The 22,103-nt window shown below is 41.8% G+C and overlaps 1 protein-coding gene across 1 annotated transcript in view; it reads right to left on the reverse strand.

Moving 5' to 3' along the window:
• Nucleotides 1-8,723: 8,723 nt before the first annotated feature.
• Nucleotides 8,724-22,103, reverse strand: part of LOC144634433 (usherin-like) — a 39,323-nt gene continuing 25,943 nt past the window's right edge. The window contains 9 exon segments of the mRNA XM_078493385.1: nt 8,724-10,042; nt 11,461-11,646; nt 12,370-12,635; nt 13,146-13,235; nt 15,061-15,240; nt 15,746-15,942; nt 16,370-19,722; nt 19,724-20,926; nt 21,272-21,739. Coding sequence (XP_078349511.1) covers nt 9,947-10,042; nt 11,461-11,646; nt 12,370-12,635; nt 13,146-13,235; nt 15,061-15,240; nt 15,746-15,942; nt 16,370-19,722; nt 19,724-20,926; nt 21,272-21,739 — 6,039 coding nt within the window. The 3' untranslated portion in view covers nt 8,724-9,946.

The following is a 22,103-nucleotide window of genomic DNA, read 5'->3' on the forward strand; positions in this document are numbered from 1 at the left end:
GGAAGTCACCGACGTTGATCATCACAACCGCTATCAAATTCTTGGAATTATGCGTGACTTGGTGCGTGACATGGAAATCAGTTGTTACGCTTCACTACACCGCTCCATGACACAGCACATACCCGGGCATTTTTTTACGCACAATTATCCTGTGAAATCGACGAGCAGGATAATTGTTCTATTATGTATATCAACAAAAACTACTTTAATGGAATTACTGCTAAAAATATCGAAAAATACGGTGCTCATGCAGCGCTTTGCAAGACTTCGGACGAATCGTTGCAACCTACGTATATCGCGTGATAGTTTTGGAAAAAGTAGGGCTTTCTATTCCCGGACTTATTTTATGTGGCCGTATAATACTGTGGGGTTTGTGTATAATTCAAGGCTGTGTAAAATATGACGGAAGCATACGAGTGGTTAATCCTGGTTCACATTCATTAGCGACATACATGTATAAAAAAAACAGTAACATAACGGTAAGGTCACGCAAATGCAAAAACACCTTACACCGAATTTTTTTGTGAGGGGCCTGAAGGGGTAAAACGGGAACTAGGATTTGGGCAATTTTCACTGGGAAAATGGAATTTGGGTCACGGGGACTGAGAATCGCAAACAACTTAACAATGGAACTGGGACTGGGATTTGGAAAAATTTGGAAAAACAATGTCTATACAATGAATAAAGCTATCCAGTTGATAAATCACTACGAGAGTGAATAACGTAGTTGTTTTTGTTATTTACCTACTGGCTAGCTGTTGATCCATTTATTAATTTGTGCATAAGTTGCTGATTGCATACACGACTTATTATTAAAAACTCTGTCTAAAAAGGGAAACAAATCTAGATTTTTTTCCAACAATTGAAATCAGATCGCCTTACAATCAAATTATATATTTATAATACAGTTTGGCTTCTGCACGCATGCACCCCACTCTGATTGGCTCAAAAATATAAAATATGGATAACTGTGGTTAAATGTTTCTATATCACAAAGCATATAATGACGCCAAAACTATGTATAACTCTTGCCACCCACTGGTGCTCTATTAATTTCGTGTCGTGCTTAATTACCAGACTTTAGCTGCTTTACATGTTCAATAAAAACCTGAAAAACGCTTATGTAGTTTAACTAGCGAATATTTCTCAATTTTTTCTCATATCACTAACCCTCCTAGTATACGTAATGATTAAATCCTAACTTATCTTTGTGTTTTTACACTAAATTCAGGCAGGTGAGTGGATGAGAATTTAGAAACCTAGCTACCTTCTCAGGAACAATAAACCCGACTCTCCCATTAATTCGATGCACATTATACAAAATAAACCAAAACTATATATACTTTAAACTGAGCGCTTTAGTCTTCAATGGTGATTCGAAACTTAGTTTACACTGAAATACAAAATGGGGGAAAAATGAACAAATACAAAACCGCGAAATGTTATTTTGAGAATATGAGAAATGTTCAGTTTCTGTCTTCAACTATAAGTTTCTTAGAAGTAAGGTGGTGGCTACAAACATGATGACTATATATTTTTTTATAAGTTCTTAATCTCTATGGATTTCTAACAATACCTAAATGTTTTTCATTTCAGTTATTGCATGCCTATCAAGCCTCATCTCTTCCGGTGAAATTTTTATGATGCTCTTTATTTTGCTGTACAAAGTAATTCTAACTAATAATTCCGTGAATCCCTTGCGTAAGACCATTCAAAGAGATTGAAGTTATATAGTAAAATTTTCAATTGAATTGTCAAGTAAATTTGCTATACAAGTACACGATCTAACTATCGGATGAAGCCACGACATCTTCAATATGTGATCACTGAAGTGAAGGCTATTGAGCAGTACTTTCATTTACTGCTGTGGCACTTTTTCCCATTAAGTGGAATGTTTAGAATATGACTTTTAAAAAAAACATTGTAGCGTGGCCACAATGTTTTGACACTCAACTTTATCACATCTTTCTGTCGATTAAAAATGAAGTTTCAGCCAACGATAACGGCAATTAATTTGGATTATACGACTCCTACATGCACGCCTAGACTTTTTTCACCGATTTATGCAGTAATAAAACAAGGCCTTGGCAACATAAAGGTGCAAAAAGATGCCAGAATTAAAACTAATGTATTTAAAAGTTTTAAAACTACATTGGTACAAGGCAGTTAACTGTTGATCCGCACCTTTCTTGTGCACCGCTTGCGGATTCTTTCGCACATGATACGACTTTCTTTCTTCTCGGAATCCTGGTTCACATCTTCTAGTCGAACAAACAGGTCTTTCGTGGAGAGAATCTCTAGGCTTGTTTTGACTTTTCCTAATGCTGTAATTGCTGTCCCTTTTAGTGGAATTGTTGACTTGCTTTTCTCCATATTCTTTCGTTTTACACCACAAACTTCATCTCTTTTGGCACCGCTGACATTTGCTTTCCTTTTTTTTGACCCAGCAACGGGAACATGGGACGTCTTGCGAACTTTCTTAACCGCGGATAAATCTTTACTCGTTTTGCTTCTGAAAGGAGCAAAATTTGTTTGTTTGGAACTGTATCCGCTGTTGGAAATTGTCTGACGAGTTTCACCAGGGAGGCTAGAAAACTTTCCTTTTTTACATTCACCAAGTTTGGAGCCTTGCTCCTCGGAAATGGCAGAGCTCTGGGAATGACGGGATGGCATGGCATTTGTAGAGTAGTATACTCTCTCTAGGCGGATCATGCAGAAAGGATCCTCAGATTCACTTCCGGAGGAACTGAAAGGACTCTTCGTTGAATCATCACATGGACTCTGCGTGCTGGAGACGCTGCCAATCTGCAAGTCCTTCACCTCACTGCCGTTTGATTTATATTTGTTATTGTTGTAATTGTTGCCTTTGTTCCACTGTATTTTTGATTCAACACCGACGACGAATTTGGTGAGTTTCTCAAGCTTGTTGTCCGGTTGCTCTTGTTCAAAACAAGTCATAGCTTCTTTATGGGACTTCAAAATTCCGTGGCACTTCTTCGGTATGTTGGAGAACTTAACTTGTTCTTTCTCGTTGTCAACTTGTGGCTTTGAGTCTACTGAGATGTAACAACTGGGTTCTTTTGCTGCCACCAAACTGTCACATTCTGTTGGATCGTGCAGTAAGATTGTTGGAGATCCTCTTCTAATATGAGGCGATTCAGGCAAAGAGCTGTTATTACTCCAGCTTGAGGGACGTCCATGGCTAGGCTTGAAGCTGTCACCGCTGTCATTATCATGTTGATGCTGTTTAAGGACGATCCACGAGTTAACGTCTGAATGTGGACCATCTCGGTCCCTCCCTGCGTCATGGTAATGAACAGTCTTACGAAACGCAGAGTTTTTATTGTAAGAAATGTTATTGGATTCCACAGGGACATGGCCATTCATTGATCCAAAATGTGGGCTGGACGTCGTAAGGTTAAGGATCTGGGCGCTTGCTGGCTGGCTGAATGCCTCAGCTGCATAAATTGGACGACCTGGTGGAGGTGCCATCATGGCATTTGATTTGGAATAGGGCGGTGTTTTATGGTGCACAGGACTCAACAAGTCAATGCGTCGGTTTGGGGCACTACACTCCCTACCCATGGGGCGAAAAAACCCTTCAGAAGGAGGTTGGTAAGAGTATTGAATGGGAACCCTCGTCAGACCTTCTGAATCATTGACTTTACTTGGACACACGAGTGGGGAGCATTTGCGTAGCAAGTCGTGTATTGTACTCCTCCATTGGTCTTGAATGGTTGACTTGCACTAATTGAAACTGGCTGACGAGCTTCCCTAGTATTGTAAACTTCTGCAGGACATGGCGGACCATTTGGACCATTTGGATTGTCAGTATGATATGGCCTTGGAGAAGTAACACAGGTTGCACCATTTGAAGGGACATAAACAATACGGACCGGAAAGTGAGCTTCTTGAGAACGATTCTTAATAGGCTCTTCCTGCGTATAAACTGGCAACTGGCGTGTAGGAGGATGGGTTACTGAGTGGGCATCTGTGGGCACTGCTTTCATGGGATGAGCTGGCAAGGCAGCAGAAATATATTTTGGTGTTTCACAGGAGACATGGCATTTTGTTAAGTTTGGATCTTGTTGATATTCTCTAGACAGTGGATTGTTATCGTCTGGATAGTAAGGATTAATGGAAGATTTTGCTGGTATGGTTGAATGAATACCACCGGGAGCTACAGGTGTGGACGCTTGGCCTCTGAGTGTGGAAGATGAAGGGAAATCAGACACCAACTGCCGTATTGGGAGATGGCTGCTTTCACCTGAGAAATGTTGCGCGGAAGGCAATTCTGAATGTGAAAATGGCAAAGTTGGCTGGACGCCATTCGGAACAACCACAGTGGATGGCTGGCGCTGAACTGAATTCAAGCCTGACCTTGGTTCTAATACTGAATAAGGACTTCCATGGGAAGAAGAATGGATAAAGTCTTGAGGAGCTTTTGATGGTGGGTAAATACTAATGTTTCCCGGCTCGGGAAATCCTACGTGTGCAACTGGAGCAGGATTTGGCCACGTAGGATGCGAGTGACACTTTAGTTCCCTAGTTGAGGTAGGTACCTTGGATTCTGGAAATTCACTGGATACCTCGGTCCCATGTGGGTGGTATTGGATGATTGAATACCGCTTAATGCCAAATGGACGGGATTACCCGTGGTCATTGGGATACTCGGTAGCTGTGTTTGATAGCCGCTGGGTTGCAAATATATCATCCTTTTCTCAGATGAAGACTCAGATACGTTAGCAAGATGATGCCCGTTTTGATGTCCATGACATCTTTCAGCTTGTATCTGTTGAGCGCTTTCATATTGCGTCGTAGATATTCTAACATTTATGGCAGGAAACCGATCAGGACATTCAGGGACATTTGCAACTCGTACAATCTTTTGTATGCCGTTGGATGGTTCATTATGCAAATTTGTCACAGCAGTAGAAGTCTCTTGTCTGATTTGTTGACTTTTTAAATAATATTCCTTAAACTTCGCTGTGGGTGGCTTAGGATATTCGCCTTCTTGAAGTTGTACTGGGTTAAGATGATCTAAACGCTTCAAGGTTTTCTCTGCTGCGTTAGAAGCATAATATCTCGACTGACTTTCATGTAGGTAAATACCTTTGGGAATTGCCGTTGGTGCATTAATCGAAGAGTTGGAAATATTCTCTTGCCTGACTGACTCGCCTGAGGCTTGGAAAGAATTCGAAGCCATTTGAAAATAAACTTGTTGGGGCATACCTGGATGGACATACTGGCCTCCGTGTGAACGTGCAGGAGGATGAGTTACCAAGCGGACATCTGTCATAGCTGTGCTCATGATGTATTGTGTTCAAGTAGGGAGTTCACCTGGTTAAGGTTGAATTCCTTGCGTCTTGTGATCAAAGATCTGCAACCGCAAAAAGAACATTCGAGATGAATGATTTCTCACTGAGGCAATAAGCACGATATATATGCAAAATAAAATGATGGAAATGTCGATGATCCAATCAAGGATGACGAAGGGGATCGAATGTTCGTTCTTTCATTTTCTTGGCTCAGACACAAAAGCTCAGTACAGAGTACTAATACACCTGATACTTAATATAAGAAGACAGAACTTTATTTTAAAAAGTAAACCATTCGGCAGGTTTAGGAAACATATGTTGTACAGGGGGTATGTCTAACTGTTCACGCAAATGCCTTCCGAGTTGGGAAGTGTATTAGTAATAGCTAACTCACGTAAGTCTTTAAAGTTTTTTGGTGGTCTCCAGTCATCAATGACAGAGTTGTATTTGATTGACCTAGCATGATTCTGTACCTCTTTAGGTTTACAACCTTCAGGTTAACTATTTTATAATTTCTTTCTGCATTTAATAGTTACGTAAGAACACTTATTTGAAATATACAGAAAGAACTCCCAGAGGTTTTCGCGCAGACACCTCTATGAAAGCTTGATAACAATAGTAAGGCGATCTCTACGATGAGTCTACGATGAAGTAATTCTTACCTTGGCAAAAGGAAAGTCCAAGATTTGTACCACAGCAATGTTCACGTGTACCCACCACTAACTTAATGCCAAGCAAGCCGAGTGGAGGGTAATTTATTATCAGTGCTTGAGAGCTTTAAACAAATTCCCCAGACAGCCGCATAGAGAGAAAAACAATGGCAACGTGAACGACAATTGATTTTAGTTCCATTATCACTGCGCGATTGTTCTGACGTGTCTGGTTTTAACTTCCAACAAATTACATGCACGGCATCCCATCATCGATAAGATTATTCGAAATTGCTTGGAAAGTTATAACGGGATGTTTCGGGGCATCTTTAACCACCGGCTCTAAACTGTTGTGCAACAAGTCGGTGAAAGCTTGGTTGAAACTGGAGTTATGAGAGTGAATTCTTATTTGTACCTTTTTCAATGGTATTTAAATTTTCTTTGTTACGAACCAGACTGGTTGAGCAATAAAGCATGACGTTGCATCTGATGGGAGACAAAAGTGTTGCCGGATCATGAAATAGAGTATAGGCATTTCTAATATTGTTCGCTAGTTTCCTTATAACAAGACAACGCCGGTTTATCTCCGGCCTGCTGTGATTTTTGTGGCATAAAATAAAAGGTTGCGCATAGGTAGATGTGAGAAGAATGAGCACTGGCATATTTTTCCCAATAGCACTGCAGCATTCGAATTGAATATCGTCATTCATCCAATTTGATCATCGTCCCAGCACTTGTGACGATCGAAAGGACAATAGTAGCATGCAGCACTGATCCCGGGACGGGGACGGGGCGGGGGCCGGAACCGGAGGTCACATGTAAACCATGTCAGCCCCAGTACCCCAGGCGGCCATGGCGTCGGCCATGCCAGCGCCAGATGAACGCTTGTCGCAGGCAGCAAGAGAGTGTCCCTCGTCGGCTGCCGCCGGCCTGCCGGCGCCAGAGCGCAGACGCACAGGATGCTGCAACCGCAGACAGCACGGCGAAGACAGACAGTGGACTGAACACTGGGGACGCGAGACAACGGCCTGGACATGCAAAGAGCAAAAAAAAAGGGCAATTGGAAAAACGAGCATATTTAGCGTTGGCCAGAAAAAGAGCAGTGCTACCAGCAAATATGCTACTTTACTAGCACAATCTAGAAATGCCTAGACTTGCGCAGGGTACACTTTTTTGGGCCACACCTGGACCACACTAGGAAGGCTGTCCCAGGACAGAAGCAGCCGATATTAATTGTACTCTTAGACAATCGCCCAAACAATAGCTCTTACTAAAGCACCATTTTCTGATTTGAATAAATTTTATTTATGACTCAATTCACTTATCCATAATTGCTTTCATGGGTACGGACATGGGTACAAGTCAATGCCCAAATACACTATTTACCAGCGATACAAAAGTAGGCATACTCTAGTTCATTCTGGCCCAAAGGCAATCTAAGAAATTTGACATCGCATCTCAATTATTGATTGTTTTGAAACAATTGATTCTTTTAAATAGATTGTTTTTAAACTGAATAATTGCTAGCCAAAAGCTCCTATTACTGTATTGAGTGAATTTTATTTATGATTCGATCCACTGATCCACAATTGCTCTCGAGGGTACGGACTTCACAGCTTCTCAGCAACAATTCAAATAAATGCACCATTTACTAGCGAAACGAAGGTATATTCTAGCTCATTCTAGCCTAAAGGCAACCAAAGAATTTTGACATCGCAATCTCGATTTTTGATTGCCTTTGAAATCGGCTTGTTTGTCCCCTTACAATGCCGGATGACTATATATACCACATGTAAATTAGATTGTAAAGTGTAATTAGCAAACACACTCACACCCTTAGCACCGGGTAAAACAGATGGAGAGCTGAAGTTTTTGCCCATCTAGCAATAGCTCATTACAGGGGTTCTTGTCAGGTGCATTCAGCCAATACTTTTCTCTCCTTTGAAGTATACGCCCAAAGATTCAGGCAGGAAAATTGTGTAGAGTTTGGCATTAGGCTGTTGCTGTCGGGTTACGTGTAATAAGGATTGTATATATTCATCAACCATAATAATCTTTTATTTGTTTGATTAGCTTTTAGTTGTTTCGCGGTCGTCCACATCGACTAGCATTTTCTGTTTTAAAGATTGCCAGTTACCCTGCAAACAGGAACCGGTGCAATCTGCACCACACTACAAATCAATTATACTTCAAATTGAAATTGCACAACTCGGCCGTTTATTCATTCGTTATTATTGAGTTTTGTTTTAGTTCGCTGGTCGTCGCTTAGCATCTTGTACAATTTTGAACCGGTATGATTGAATTGAATCCAGACAATAAACCCATATATGATCGAGACCCAAAAGGGACTGTGTACTGTTAAAACTTCAATGAAGAAATCCTCGTTAATCCAAGCTTTTATGTTCTGTCTCGGTTGTTTTATTATTGCAAGATAATTAACCATTTTTTCACTGTCAATTAACGTGGTTCTATTCCGTTGAGCTACGTTAATCTCAGCAGTCGGGCGGTATAAAGGGGTTCTTTTACTGATGGCCGAAAGGCGTTGTTCTACTGAAGAACAAGTTTATTTTCATAATCTGCTAATTTACCTAACTAAGCGACCGTTCAAATGAAAGAAATCGTCCCAAAAATCCATGCCCTTGATAACAAAATTTTAAAAAGTGACATTTTTATATCGTGGACAAACTTGGGTTGGAGCGTTAAGATTGTGCAATTGTTCCATAACAAAGCCCCAGACAAAAAGAACGGGAAGGCGTTGTTTTGCTAGAAGTGTATTTTAATATGAACAGCTAATTTACAGTAGTTTACACATTTACAACATCGTCTTTGTTCACTCAAAATAATTCAAAATTTTAATTAAAAAAAAATACTTGCCTTAAGCTGTAAAACTACACACGATTTGTATCTTGCAAAAGTTATTGGCCAACATAACGTCAGCAAACTTAAATCAATTTTATATAATTGTAATTAGTGGCTTCTAGACTCGACGTGTTTAAAAATGCCCCCAGGACACAAGTTATACTCCTGAAATTCTTCTAGAATTCTATCGAGATTAAGAGGATCAAAATAATAAACTGAGAAAGAGTTGACTAGGCGAAGGCTCTCGTATTTTATGGATGCGAGGGAAATATGGGAACAATAAGGTGGGTGTGAACGGTTTTACGCGCATTCGTATTTCATAAGCGTCTATTAAATACTTGATACTGCTGCCAGAGCAGTCAAGTTAATAAAATACTGTAGTTCCACAATCAGTAGTGGAAGATATCAAATGAAATCCAGCGTAAATAAACAATTATCCATAATACAAATACAACAGATAACTATTTGTTTTTTAAAGTCAACTTTTCCAGTAAGTTTAGATACTAAAGTTAATACCGCGATTATTGGTCAATAAATTTACGACAAACATGTTCATAGCGCAGTTTCTAACGACGTTCGTATAACTTTAAGTTCATCATCGTTATCGATCATGTCTTATCATTGCGAGCCAGGCTGACAGACGACAAGCAAAGACTCGAAGTAAACCCGAGTAAACCCATCTAGCTGTTGGCAGGGGCTGGATAACTTGTACCCCGTGCCAAGCGTGAGAAAACATGTCACCCGTACCAAGCGCGGGAAAATGTCCAAACCGCGTCAAGCGCGGGAAAACTAGAAATCCGCACCAAGCGCAGGAAAACATGTAACCCGTGCCAATTGCAAGCGCGGGAAAATGTGCAAACCGTGCCAAGCGCGGAAGTCAATTCACGATTGAGTTTAGTTACGCACCTTATTTGCTGGAAAAGATTGCTTTAACAAAGGCCAAAACAAAGTTACTACGAAAGCTGTTGGAAAACCACACTCACTCTTAAATCACAATCTGACACTCCTTTGCTGCGACAAAGCTTAATATACTACCTAACTACACTACAAATATTATTCATCAGCGATATTAATACAATATATAATTTAAAAGATTACAAATTCTAGCAATTTGATAGACTATAGATGGGTATCTGTGAAGTACTGCTCCCTCTTGAAGCTCTGATACGGTGTGCTCGGCTCACTGTCCGAGAAGTCCAACTTTTCGTCATCATACTGTAAAAAGAACAGTAACGCGAACAGATTGTAAATACGCCAGCTTTAAAGGGACTATGTCACGGATTTTACCAGATTTTTGAACAGCCAAAATTTATATTTGTGTCGCAGGAAACCTAAAAATAATGGTCCATTTTTATTAAAAATTGTTATATAAGAGCACTGAAACTGTTACGAACATCTTTGGCTGCGGATGGCTCGGACTGCAACTTGAAAAAGTCAGGCTAACGTTTTCAAGTTGTTTCCGAGCGTCACCAAAAAATCGATATCTATAGCCGTAGGTTAATTTTCTATCCGCAAATTAAGGTTATATCTTCCTGTAGATGTCCAAAGATAATGTTTTCTAATTGGGTTAAGTTGCCTACCACTAATTTCAGAACAGTTTAAACCAAAAATCTGCGAAATCCCCGTGACATAGCTCTTTTAACTGAAACAATGCTAAACTTCAACAAAAGAATGCCTGTTTTGTTAGCCTGCAGGATAGAGCAGTTTTTATTTGAGTTTCGTAAAACCAAAACCAAATTATTTTTTTTGGCCATTAAAAAAGGAAAAAAAAAATCGGGTGAACCAATAAAAACTCGAAAAAATATATTTTTTTGGGCAGGAAGGGGGGAAAAAGGGGGGGGGGGATATATTTTTTTTTTTTTTCCCCCGGGGGGAAAAAGGGGGGAAAAATTTAAAAAAAAAAAAAAAAAAAAAAAAAAAAAAAAAAAAAAAAAAAAAAAAAAAATAAACAAAAAAAAAAACAAACTATGAGCAAGGAATTACCCCACTCCCAACCGGGTCCACAAAGGTTAGCGCAAATTTCAGCCAATATCGGCACGCTACACATTGTTCACTCTGAACAACCCTAAAAATGGTTGACTGTATTTATTTGAAATCGTGCGGAGAGCAGATTGGTCCACCACAGTTTTTTTGCATACGTTTAGAAACGTCTGCAATGATCGAGACTTGGAAAAGAATAACTTTTTTTGAGTTCACAATTTCGAGTTAAGAGGGGATTTGTCACAAAACAAAGGAAGCCTCAACGTAACACAGGGTTCGTACCCTTTTTCACAAACAATTTTCCAGGACTTTTCAAGGACTCAGATTGATTCAGGACTCAGGACTTCAAAATTTGCATTAACCCTTTTGCTCACAAGATCTCAATATTATTTCTCCTTACTGTCTGTACATTTCTTATAATGTTAGTTCTGAGAGTTCAGTTGTTACTTGAGTTTAACAGTTTTCCAGAACTTTCCAGGACCGGTAGTCTTTTTCCAGGACTTTCCAGTCCTGGAAAGTGCCACAATAAAATTCCAGGAGTTTCCAGGTTTTCCAGGAACCGTACGAACCCTGATACAGTTAACTTAGGGTAGATGAAAGGCAAAAAGATGACAATACTAAAACCTACGGGGCCAGATAGAAACAGATCTTACCAGTCCAGAATCCCTGTTGCTATGGCTCTTTATATAACCGTCCCAATCTTGACTTGTATCCAGTGGAACTTTGTGAAGACTGCCATTGTAATAATCATACTGGTCGGCGTGTCTGTTCAGTCTCTCAGTGCTGTCAAACAAGGCTGTCGTACTACTGTGGTATGGATTCTGCATCGGGTGCATCTCCTGATAAACAATGTTAAATAAAATTATATTGCTAGTCTCAAACTCTTTTAAAATATTTCCCAAAGTTCTAGAGGACGCAGCTTTACTTTTGATAAAGCAAATTAAATAATATAATATCGAGTTAAATGTTCGTGTGTTTGTTTCCGTTGTGCTTTAGCCTCTATTTAAAGGAGCCACGTCACGGGAATATCGCAGATTTTTTGGTACGCCGGGGGGGGGGGGGGGGGGGGGGGGGGGGCTAAACTGTTCTGAAATTTGTGGTAGGCAACTTAACCAAACTTCGTTCACAAAGCAAAGTCGATAATTAAGCCAAGAAAGCCAACAAATTACCCGTTGAATCGATTAAGATTCAGTCAAAATTCCTGTCGAGTGTAGATAAAGGGCGATTCTTCAGAAGCGGCGAGAGTTTTTTCCTTGAACTTTCTCATGAAGACGGGAAGATATAGAATGCCATGTTTTTTTGTGACCCAGGCTCTCGCGGTGTTATCACAACGGCGTCTATTCGTTCCGTTCAAGTGATGAAAAAATTGCACTATTCTATAATTTTGTCGAAAAATTCTCACCGAAAATTCCATGCAAACGGGAAGCGTCCATACTTTAAACCAATGCAGAATTTCTCCTCGTTGGTTTGTCAAACCGCTAAGAACTGTATGTACAGCTATTCCGACCGGAAATGGAATTTATTCTACCCCTCCCCAGGTTAAAACATAAACAAGGACTTACAATCATACTGCCGTTCTTTCTGTCGAGGCTGGACGTGTACAGACTCGACATGGATGGAGGTCTGGATCGGATTTTAGTGCGCGGAGGCAAAGGTTCTCTATCGCGTACATAAACAGTTCTACTTCCACTGGATCTGTACAGACAGAATGCCAACAACACGAACAAGATAATAATGGCTACCAACGCCATGACAGCTATAAACCACACACTCCGATACCAGTCATCTGCAGTTTGTGCTTCTGCAGTTGGTGGCTCGACGGGTTCAGCTGAAGAAAAAAAAATCATGTCGTAAAGTGTAAATGTCTTTGATAGATGAAATATTATTGATCACATGACTTAACATAGGAGGGTTGATTGTCTTGTGCCAATACCCTCGGAGTTAGTAAGTGGGCGAGTTACAGTAAGAGTTTACTCTTGAGATTTGATGGGAGACGCGGTGCCCTAATGGATAGCGCGTCGGGTTCTGTGTTCTTAGTCAGGACCCAACATTCTTAAGTGTCTCACTCTAGCAAGGAGTACAAATGAGTGTGCAACCAGCGTTACCTGCGATCGACTAGCATCCCATCCAGAGGAAAAAGGCAATATAACAAGCCATTAAGCACAGAAACCGGCGGTGAAAGCCGAGCGCAGATTATCTAGAGGTTTCTGTCGAAAATATGTTATGTAAACTTAAAAAAAATTGTCGTTTTATTTCAAATCTTTACTTGCCTGCTTTTATCAAGACCTTACAAAAAAAACTCTGTTAAGTAGCCATAACAAAGACAAGCAATACTTACTTAGTAGTTCTACTGTGACACTGGACGGTGCAGTCACAGTGACTTTGCGGCCGTCAACTAAAGTAGTGGCTTGAGCTATGTATGTGTACTCTACAACAAAAGCAAAACAAATATGTCACTACAACGAAAATCTCAAATGCAAAAATTACCTTTTTTAAAGTGCCACTATGATCAAATTTTTGATTTCCATTTTTTACATTTTCGTGTACAATAAGACATTCTTACTCACCTTGCCAATTTTCAATCCATTACGAACATCAGAAGTCGTTTTATTTAACGTTTATTTCCGATAATTTACGGCCGCCATTAAGGTCGCGCAGGACCCTTGCAATCATAGTATGTATTTATTTAAAGAGTATGCACGAACTGCCGGACGACGAAGCCGACAACAAACGAAATATTCATGAGAATGTTTGTTTTTGAACTCTTTTGTACAAGTAATTACTAGTAATTGTTCTCAGCTTTCTGCCACGTGCGCTGGAAATAGGGAATTATCATAATTAGATTCACAGCTTTGAATATATCACACGTTGTTGTAAACATTGATTCGGAAGGTCTTCGGAAGCCTCAAAACCTGCAATTTTGTGTCCAAGTTTTCTCCGCCGATAAAGAATTTCAAGAGTTGATTCGCGAGGAACATAAACTTGATGTACTCTATTGTGCTATGACTAGAGCGAATTTTTAAATTTCCTTCTCAAAATGAAGATAGCACGTTTCAAAGTTTAGATTTCACATTTTTGCTCTCTTAGAAGCCATTAACTTGTAGCAGTTTTTGAAATCGAAAATTTCGTTCTAGCCATAGCACAAAAGGGGTTATGATTCATCACTAGGCTATATAATCATTTAATTCGGTGCGCTGTGCTAGCTGAAAACTTGGACACAAAATCGCATTATCTGCAGTTAAACTTTTAAGAGCTTGTAACATCACAGACAACGATCATCTCTCAGTATAAGGACAATCATGATGTAATTCCATCATCCCCGAATATCCTTGTTAAATTTTAGAGGAATCAATGTTCAAAATGTAGTGAATTAAAGCTTTACAAGATAGCACTCCGTCAAGAAATTTGGCTAATGAATTTATTAATGAGCAAGGGTCCCGCGCGACCTTAAACAACCTTGTTCCAAGGCTTGGTTGCGAATAGGGAAAAAATGACGTCAAAGGCTCCAAAATACCTCACGGGTTGAAATTATAATAACAATATGTATTGAAAATCACGCGAAAAGAAACAAAAACTTTGGACTTGTTTTTCGTGCAATTTTCTATGCTGATTGTTATTCTAATTTCAACCCGTGAGGTATTTTTGGGCTTTGGCGTCATTTTCTCCCTATTCGCAACCAAGCGGAAAAGGTGATTATGGCGGCCGTAATTCTATGGAATAAATGTTATAAAACGACTTCTGATGTTCGTAATAGATTGAAATTTGGATGGTGAGTAAAAAGTCTAATTGTTCACGAAAATGTAAAAAAATGAAAATCAAAAATTTTATCATAGTAGCACTTAAGAGTCAGGGTTGAACAATAGCCATTTCCGAGTTACCTTTGCCTCTGTTTCAAAACGAGTCTACGTGCGAAACCATTCAAATGAAAATGAGTTTCACCTGCAAGTCCATTTTCATGCAAATAAAACTCATTTTCATTTGAATGATTTCGCAAGTAGTTTCGTTTTGAAAAGAGGCATAGAGTAACTGGAATGGTATTAGTATCTAAAAACATAAAACGTCACAGCAAAGAACAAGAGATTTGGTCAGATGCGTGATGGCTCGTGCTCGTTCGTTGCCAGGGCTGCTCGAATAACGTATTCGTTGGAGCGTTAAGACGATTGGATAGACTGTGTTTCTGCACTCAATTTCTCAGCTAAGAAATTGAGCCGCCCTGGAAACGAGAATATCATTGGCTGAATCACTGCTCTCACCTCCTTTATGCCTAGTTCCCAGGTCCCTCTTGTTTTGTTGTCCTTCATAAGTAAGTAATCCGTTTTCTAACAGCACGTAAGTGTCCAGGGGACCGTTAAGAATAAAGCACTCGCTCCAGTCCACAGCCACCTTGAGCCCTGTCACGTTCACTCGCGGCCTGTTTCCTGTTAACTCGGGATCTGGAACGAATCAAGAATAATCAGTCTAGCGATATAGGGATTGATGACAGAGAAACTACATATCGTGATTTATGATCTGGATTGGTGTAGTTCTGGGTCAACGGAGAAGTAGAAACACGTTTAAACAAAGTCCCATACCCGGAATATCAGTTCTCTTTATTGATCAAAATTTAACGGAACATCGAGTCAGTATCCCGCAATTTTCAATTTTCTTTTTTCTCAACACCTGTTTTCGTGATTATTTATCAATAATGTTTGGTGAAATTGTAAGTTGATCGCTCTTGAAATCTCAATGAAATTTCAGTACTACTCTAACACAACATTATAGCTAATTCTACCGACTATGGGGGAAGGAAGGGGTGGGGTGGAGGGACGGGGTTGCAGCATAGGGGTATCAGACAGTAGACAACGGATTTGGGCAAACACGAACAATCAACACCGCATACATTTTAGAACAGGACAATTCTGACTTTGTTTTAAAACATCTACATAAGACTCAACGTACTTGCAGCTTTTGTTCGCATCATTTGTGCCTGGGACAGTCTTGAATGTAGCGTGTTATAAACCTTTATCCTGAGGTTGTACATGGTGTAAGGAGTCAGACCCTCAACTGTATAACGCCGTGAAAGACCTGTGTTGATCCCGCTCTCAGGTATTGCAGTGGGACAGTCGACATCACAAGATTGATATAGAACTTCGTATCTGAAAAAGAAAAGAATTGTTAAAAAAAATGAAATAGGTGACCCTCACAAGCAGCGTTTGACATAGCTGGTTACTTTTGTAGCATGAAGCGACTAGTAGTATTCGAAGGAAACCATGATCGTTCTGTCAATTCTGCGACCTTAAATCGAATATCGCTTCTGCACACAAAAAATGAAATATTTAGGCGAAAGAAAGAGTAAGAATGTCAAAAATTGACAACATTAAAACAGATTACAAAATAATTGTTTTTTGAAGTTTCCTTCGGAAAAATTCAGTTTATAATAATTTGTAGGAAAATACGGCTTACAATGCTAAGAAAAAATAAACACACTTTTTTTTACAAATCTAGTTGAAATTTATCAAGCATAAAAGAATATTTCATTGACATTATTAATAAGTGAAAATTTTATTGTTAATTTAGACCCACCTTTGAATGACTCCATTTGGTTTACTTGGCTCATCCCATTCCAGTGTTATTGTAGTGGCATTTATATCGACCTCGCGCGGGGGGCCAAATTCGGAAGGAACTCCCACAGACGTCCTCCGCCTCACACTGGGTCCCGCAGCACAGCCCCCGTCGGTACAAACATACACACGTAAAGTATACTCCGTGAACGGCTCAAGTCCGCGCACTACACGAACAGTGGACAGGCCTTCTGATATATTTTGTCCTGACACTTCTAAAATGTAATTTCTGATTTCACCATTGGGTGTACCAGGTGCAAAGATCAACACTTCCAAACTGTTAGCACGTGTTTCATTTACATGCGGCGGTTTTAGCTGCTCTGGTGGTGCGCTTAAAGTTTGTACCACTGACCACTCACTCGCGGTCTCGCCGGCGCTGTTACCCGAGATCACGCGATATTCGTACTTGTGATACGGTTTCACGTCTGTATCGTTGTATGCTAACGCAGAACCATTTGTTACGTTCACAACGTAAATTTCTGGACCATAAACCAAAGGCTGATTACCAGACAGCGATGCTCCGCGCCGGTACAACTTGTAAAACAGCATAAATCCGTTCGGTTTCATCGGTTCATTCCACAAGACCAACACCCTCCTGGCACCGATATCCAAACGTGGGAAATCCGGGGGATTCTGACCTTCTGGTGGAGCTTCGTGGGTGCGGGCAGATTTTGCCTCGCCTGTGCTGCAGCCTTTGAGTGTACAAGCGCGGATTCTGACTTCATATAGCGTGTACGGCAACAGGCCAGTAAGAATTGTTTCCTTTGCAACACCAGCATCTTTGACCTGAGCGTTCCCTTGTGCTCCTTTAAAATTATACAGCACTTCATACTTGGAAATAACACCATTTGGTATCCCTGGAGCTGCCCAAAACACTTTCATGGATGACGCGCTGAGAGCCTCGAGAGTCGGTACGCTTACATTATCTGGGGCACCCGGATTTGTAGGAGGACTGAGCCCAGGAGAACTTGTCATGCGATCCACGGAATTAACAGCTGTCACGACATACGCGTATACGGTGTATGAAGCTACAGTGTGATCGTTGAATCTCAAATCAGTGCCGTTATAAACTTGAGTACCATTACGCGTGACAAGGTAATACAGAATTAAGCCGTTCGGTTTTCTCGGAGGGTTCCATTCGACTCGCACGAACGACGAGCCACCCACTGTGGCCCTGGGTGCATCAAGACCAGTCGGCGGAGCCTCCTTGGTACGCACTTCAGCTGATGCGCTCTGCGTACATCCCGCGCTTGTGCAAGCGATGATGTAAAATGAATATTTCGTGTAAGGTTCCTTGTTGCTTATTGTAATCGACTTGTCCAGTCCGGTGTATAACGGAGAGCTGTCACCCACCTCGTACAGTTGGTACCTGGTGATGACTCCATTGGGCTTGTCAGGCACCCCCCAGGATATCCTAATAGCCAATGCACTAACTGCTTCTAGAGCAGGGGGGCGCACGCCTGAAGGAGCAGCCTGGGCTGTTCGACGGCTAGTTGGAGAGCTTAGAGTGCAAAGTACACCTGAAGTGCAAGCCTTGATTGTGTAACTGTACACGGTATAAGCCTCCAAACCATGATCCACGAAACTCATTTCATTCCCATTTCCTTCGTATTTAATGGAGCCGTTTCTGTACACGAAATAAAACTGGATCACGCCGTTAGGTTCTGTTGGTTCTTTCCATGTCACGTTCACGGAGTACGCGCCTAAAACTGTGACAAGCGGCGCGTCGATGGACGTGGGAGCGGCTTGGTCTGTTGTGACAGTTAACGTATCACTGTCGATAAATCCTCCATTGTTAATCGCGCGCACTTTGTAGCCGTACTGAGTGTAAGGCTTCAGTCCGGTGTCCGTGTACACGTAATTCTGCTTGTTAGTGTCATTGGTGGAATAAATTGGCTGGTCGGAAGATGGCGTTACAGCACGCTTTCTGCGCTTCTGTACTGGCGTGACTGTCCTGTAAACCTCGTAACGTACAATGATTCCGTTTGGCACAGCTGGTGGCCTCCAACTGATCTGGACAACTGTTGCATTTACAAACCCTGCCGTGGGAGGGGATTGACCTTGTGGATCCACTTCTGCCGAGAAAATGATCTGCTTTGGACCCAGCGTGCAGCCTGCAACAGTACAGGCTTCTAGTTGGAACTCATACTCGGTGAAAGGAACAAGTCTTGTGACCGTGTATTCACGCGTGGCGCCGCGGTATAGCTGCACGCCATCCTTGTACAGCTTGTAGTGAGTGATGATGCCGTTAGGGCTTCCTGGCTCGTCCCAGAATAGACGCATGCTCTTTCCATCTGCCGCTTTGTCAGCTTGTAATGGTCGAAGGTTTGCTGGTGGAGCTTGTTTGGTTTTTGCTGTCGCCCAGGCACTCGTTCCCTCACGGCGACTGTTGATTGCTGCAATCAAGAATTGATAGTCTGTGTGCGGCTTCAAGTCGTTTACTGTCACGTTCAACACGTTGCTAGGCACCCGAGCCGCTACAGTGATGTTACTATTATCGGGGACTTGGAGTTCCTCGCGGTAACGCACTTCATAGTGCGTGACAAGACCGTTAGGTTGAGAGGGTGCAGTCCAGGACACGTACACAGCGGTGGAGTTGAGTACATTCAGAGACGGTGGGTTGATACCCTGAGGGGGTCCCTCAGGAGTGCGCACGTCTTCCCAGGGTCCGTCTACAGATCCAGCGCTATTCCTTGCTCTTACTTTGTATGAGTACTCCGTGTATCCCAGCAGACCACTGTTCAGGCAGGTTAGCTGGGAAGTGAAACAAACTAACAGGGGCGCACTGTTCCCTATCTTACGATAGATTTCATATCGGGTGATAATTCCATTAGGGGAGCTCGGAGGCGACCAAGATATCTGAACAACATTCCATTCCTGCGGCACTAACGTGGGAGCTCCCTGTCCAATAGGCGGGGCCTCATTTGTTGTGGCGTATTCGCGATCTCCGAGCCCGCAGCCTTTAGCAGTACAGGCTTTGACGCGAACGGAATACACAGTGAAGGGATTCAATCCTGTGATTAACTTGTTCATATTGAGACCAACGTTATGCTCACTTCCATTCACGATCACAGAATAACTTGTAATATTGCCATTGGTCTGGCCGGGCTCGTCCCATTCCGCCAAAATACTATAAGCACTTTTCACTGTCAGACGAGGTTTAGGAATGGCTTCTGGTGAACTCTCCGGGGTGGTGGCAGTAGTAGCACTGCTGTTAGTGGTCCCCCCGCCAGTCGTGGCACTCACCGAGTAACTGTAAGTCGTTACCGGCTGAAGACCATTGCCTTTATCTTGAAAGATACACGTATCTTTACCATCGCTGGTTCTTGTAGCAGGCATCTGTGCCATTATACACAAGAAGGTCCCCTCGGTACAGCGAGTATTTGACAATAACGCCATTCAGGACGTCTGGCTCGACCCAGGTAGCCTCGATTTCTCTTGCGCCTGTAACCGTTAGATTCGGAGGGCGAACACCTTCAGGAGGCGCTTCCAATGTCAGGATTGAGGCCAGCGGACTTGCTGTACAACCCACGCGCGTGCACGCGACAACTTCGAAAGTGTAGTTAGTGTAGGGCGACAGTCCACCAATCACAAGACTCATGCTCAAACCTTTGTCATTCGGGTTCAAATGGATCTTGAAAGTGCTGTTTATTACACGGCTAACGTTAAATCGAATGATCTGCCCATTAGGCTTAGGCGGCTCCACCCACGACACTTGAATCGCACTGAAGTTGACCGGAACTAAAATGGTCGCGTTCACATAGGCAGGTGCAGCTTGATCGGTGTAGATCAATGACGTCATTTCCGCTGACGAGCAGTGCGTCGTGCAAGCCTCAATGACGTAACGATAACCAGTAAAGGGCTCGAGCCCACGGTCTGTAAATGTCATATTGAGACCAGTATATACCACTCGGCGCTGGGCAGTTTGTCCGTTTATTCGCGTGAGTCTATACTCCTGGATTACTCCGTTGGACTTTGAAGGTTTACTCCAAGTGACCCGGACTTCCGTTGAGGAAATCGGTACAGCAACTGGAGGCTGTAGACCTTCAGGGCGCCCCATGAGCGTTCGGTTCTTGGCTTCCGGACTTGACACGTTCCCTACATTGTTTATGGCGACGAGGTAATATTCATAAACTGTATGAGGCGATAAGCTGGTGTCGTTGTACTCTCGAAGATTTGGATTGTATTGATTCTTGAGAATTTCCTCGTAATCTGTCGAACAAATTTGCGGCACAACATTGGATGGAGTGGGCGCGTAATGACCAGCTACGAAACCGCAGTTCAACGTTGTGTTGTCGAAATCACATCGGTCACACATTGCCACGCGCGCGTCCGTCTTGTTACAAATCGTACCCAGTCCACAGCCATCTGTTCCATTACTCGACTTGTCCGCACAGGTCTGGGAACTAGGTTCATAGCCACGCTCGTTGCAGCAGGAGAGACTGTTGGACACTCGACTTTTTCCGCAGCATTTGTGATTGGACGCAGTTTTATCGGCTGCGCTGCTGTAGTTATACACCTTGAAATAGAAGAATTAAAAATATACTATGTTAATACAAAAGGGACTTACTGAAGTTCTCCAATTTTAAATAACTTTCTCTTAATCTAAGAACAGATCGACCCGGTTCTTCAAAGCGACCAGGATAGCTTCAATCCAGGACTAGCGCTAAGTTTGAATCCGGTTTTATAATTTGTGGATAATTATTTTTAATATATTCATTTTGTCCTTTATTTCCCTATTTTAAGCATCAACTCAAACACTTTTAACCAAGATGAACATAACATCCGATCCTAGATTAGCGTTTATCAGCTTTTTGAACAACCAAGGCCAGTAAAATATCCAATGAAATGACCGCGCACGTACCACTACATCGCCCGCTGACCCCTTGCAGCACAGGCTCGTATCTGTAGGGACGTATTGAGTTCCACAGCAACTCTTACTGGCTTCCAGGTCATACTCGGCTCCGTTCGTTTCATCGCCGCAGCAGACCTGTGCAGAGGCCACAACCTTCCCTCCACAACATTTCCTTGGTGGCACGGGATCGTACAGCGCTCCGCACACACACACCTTGGACGGATCGTTCTTGTTATAGGGGGTGTCCCCACAACAGGCATTACCAAGCCCCACCACACTACCCCCCTGAGACTTCGGGCAACAAACAAGGCCTGATGGAACCTGAATGTAGTCGCCATGGCAACACTGATAGTCGGCCTGCTTTATGTGGAATGTGTTTCCACAACACACGTCAGAGGCTTGGTTCTTACGTAGGTAGCTTGTACCACAACATGTCTTGGATGGGTCACGTGAGTGAAGAACGCCATTACAACACATCTAGAAATAAGCAGAGAAGATACTTTTATTATATCATAGTTTATCTTATGGTTATACAGAATCCGATGAAGATTAAAAAATACCTTATTTCCCCGAAAATATGAAATCGGGGAAGTAATGAAATTCGTCCGTAAACGAGAGTTGTATAACTATTTTACTTATTTTCGCGGTTTGGGGTAAAAAAAAAACTTATAAATAAAAAAAAATTTATATTTTTTTTTTTTTTTTTTTTTTCCCCTTTTTTTTTTTTTTTTTTTTTTTTTTTTATGCGATAATTTTCCCCCCCAAAAAAATAAAAAAATAACCTCATTTCTGGCTTTCATTATTTTGTTTCAGAAGACTGAGAAAAAGAACTTCACGAACC

The sequence above is a fragment of the Oculina patagonica genome, chromosome 13 (genome assembly GCF_052425735.1).
Source record: "Oculina patagonica isolate OP01 chromosome 13, crgOcupat, whole genome shotgun sequence".
Classification (NCBI taxonomy): Eukaryota; Metazoa; Cnidaria; class Anthozoa; order Scleractinia; family Oculinidae; genus Oculina; species Oculina patagonica.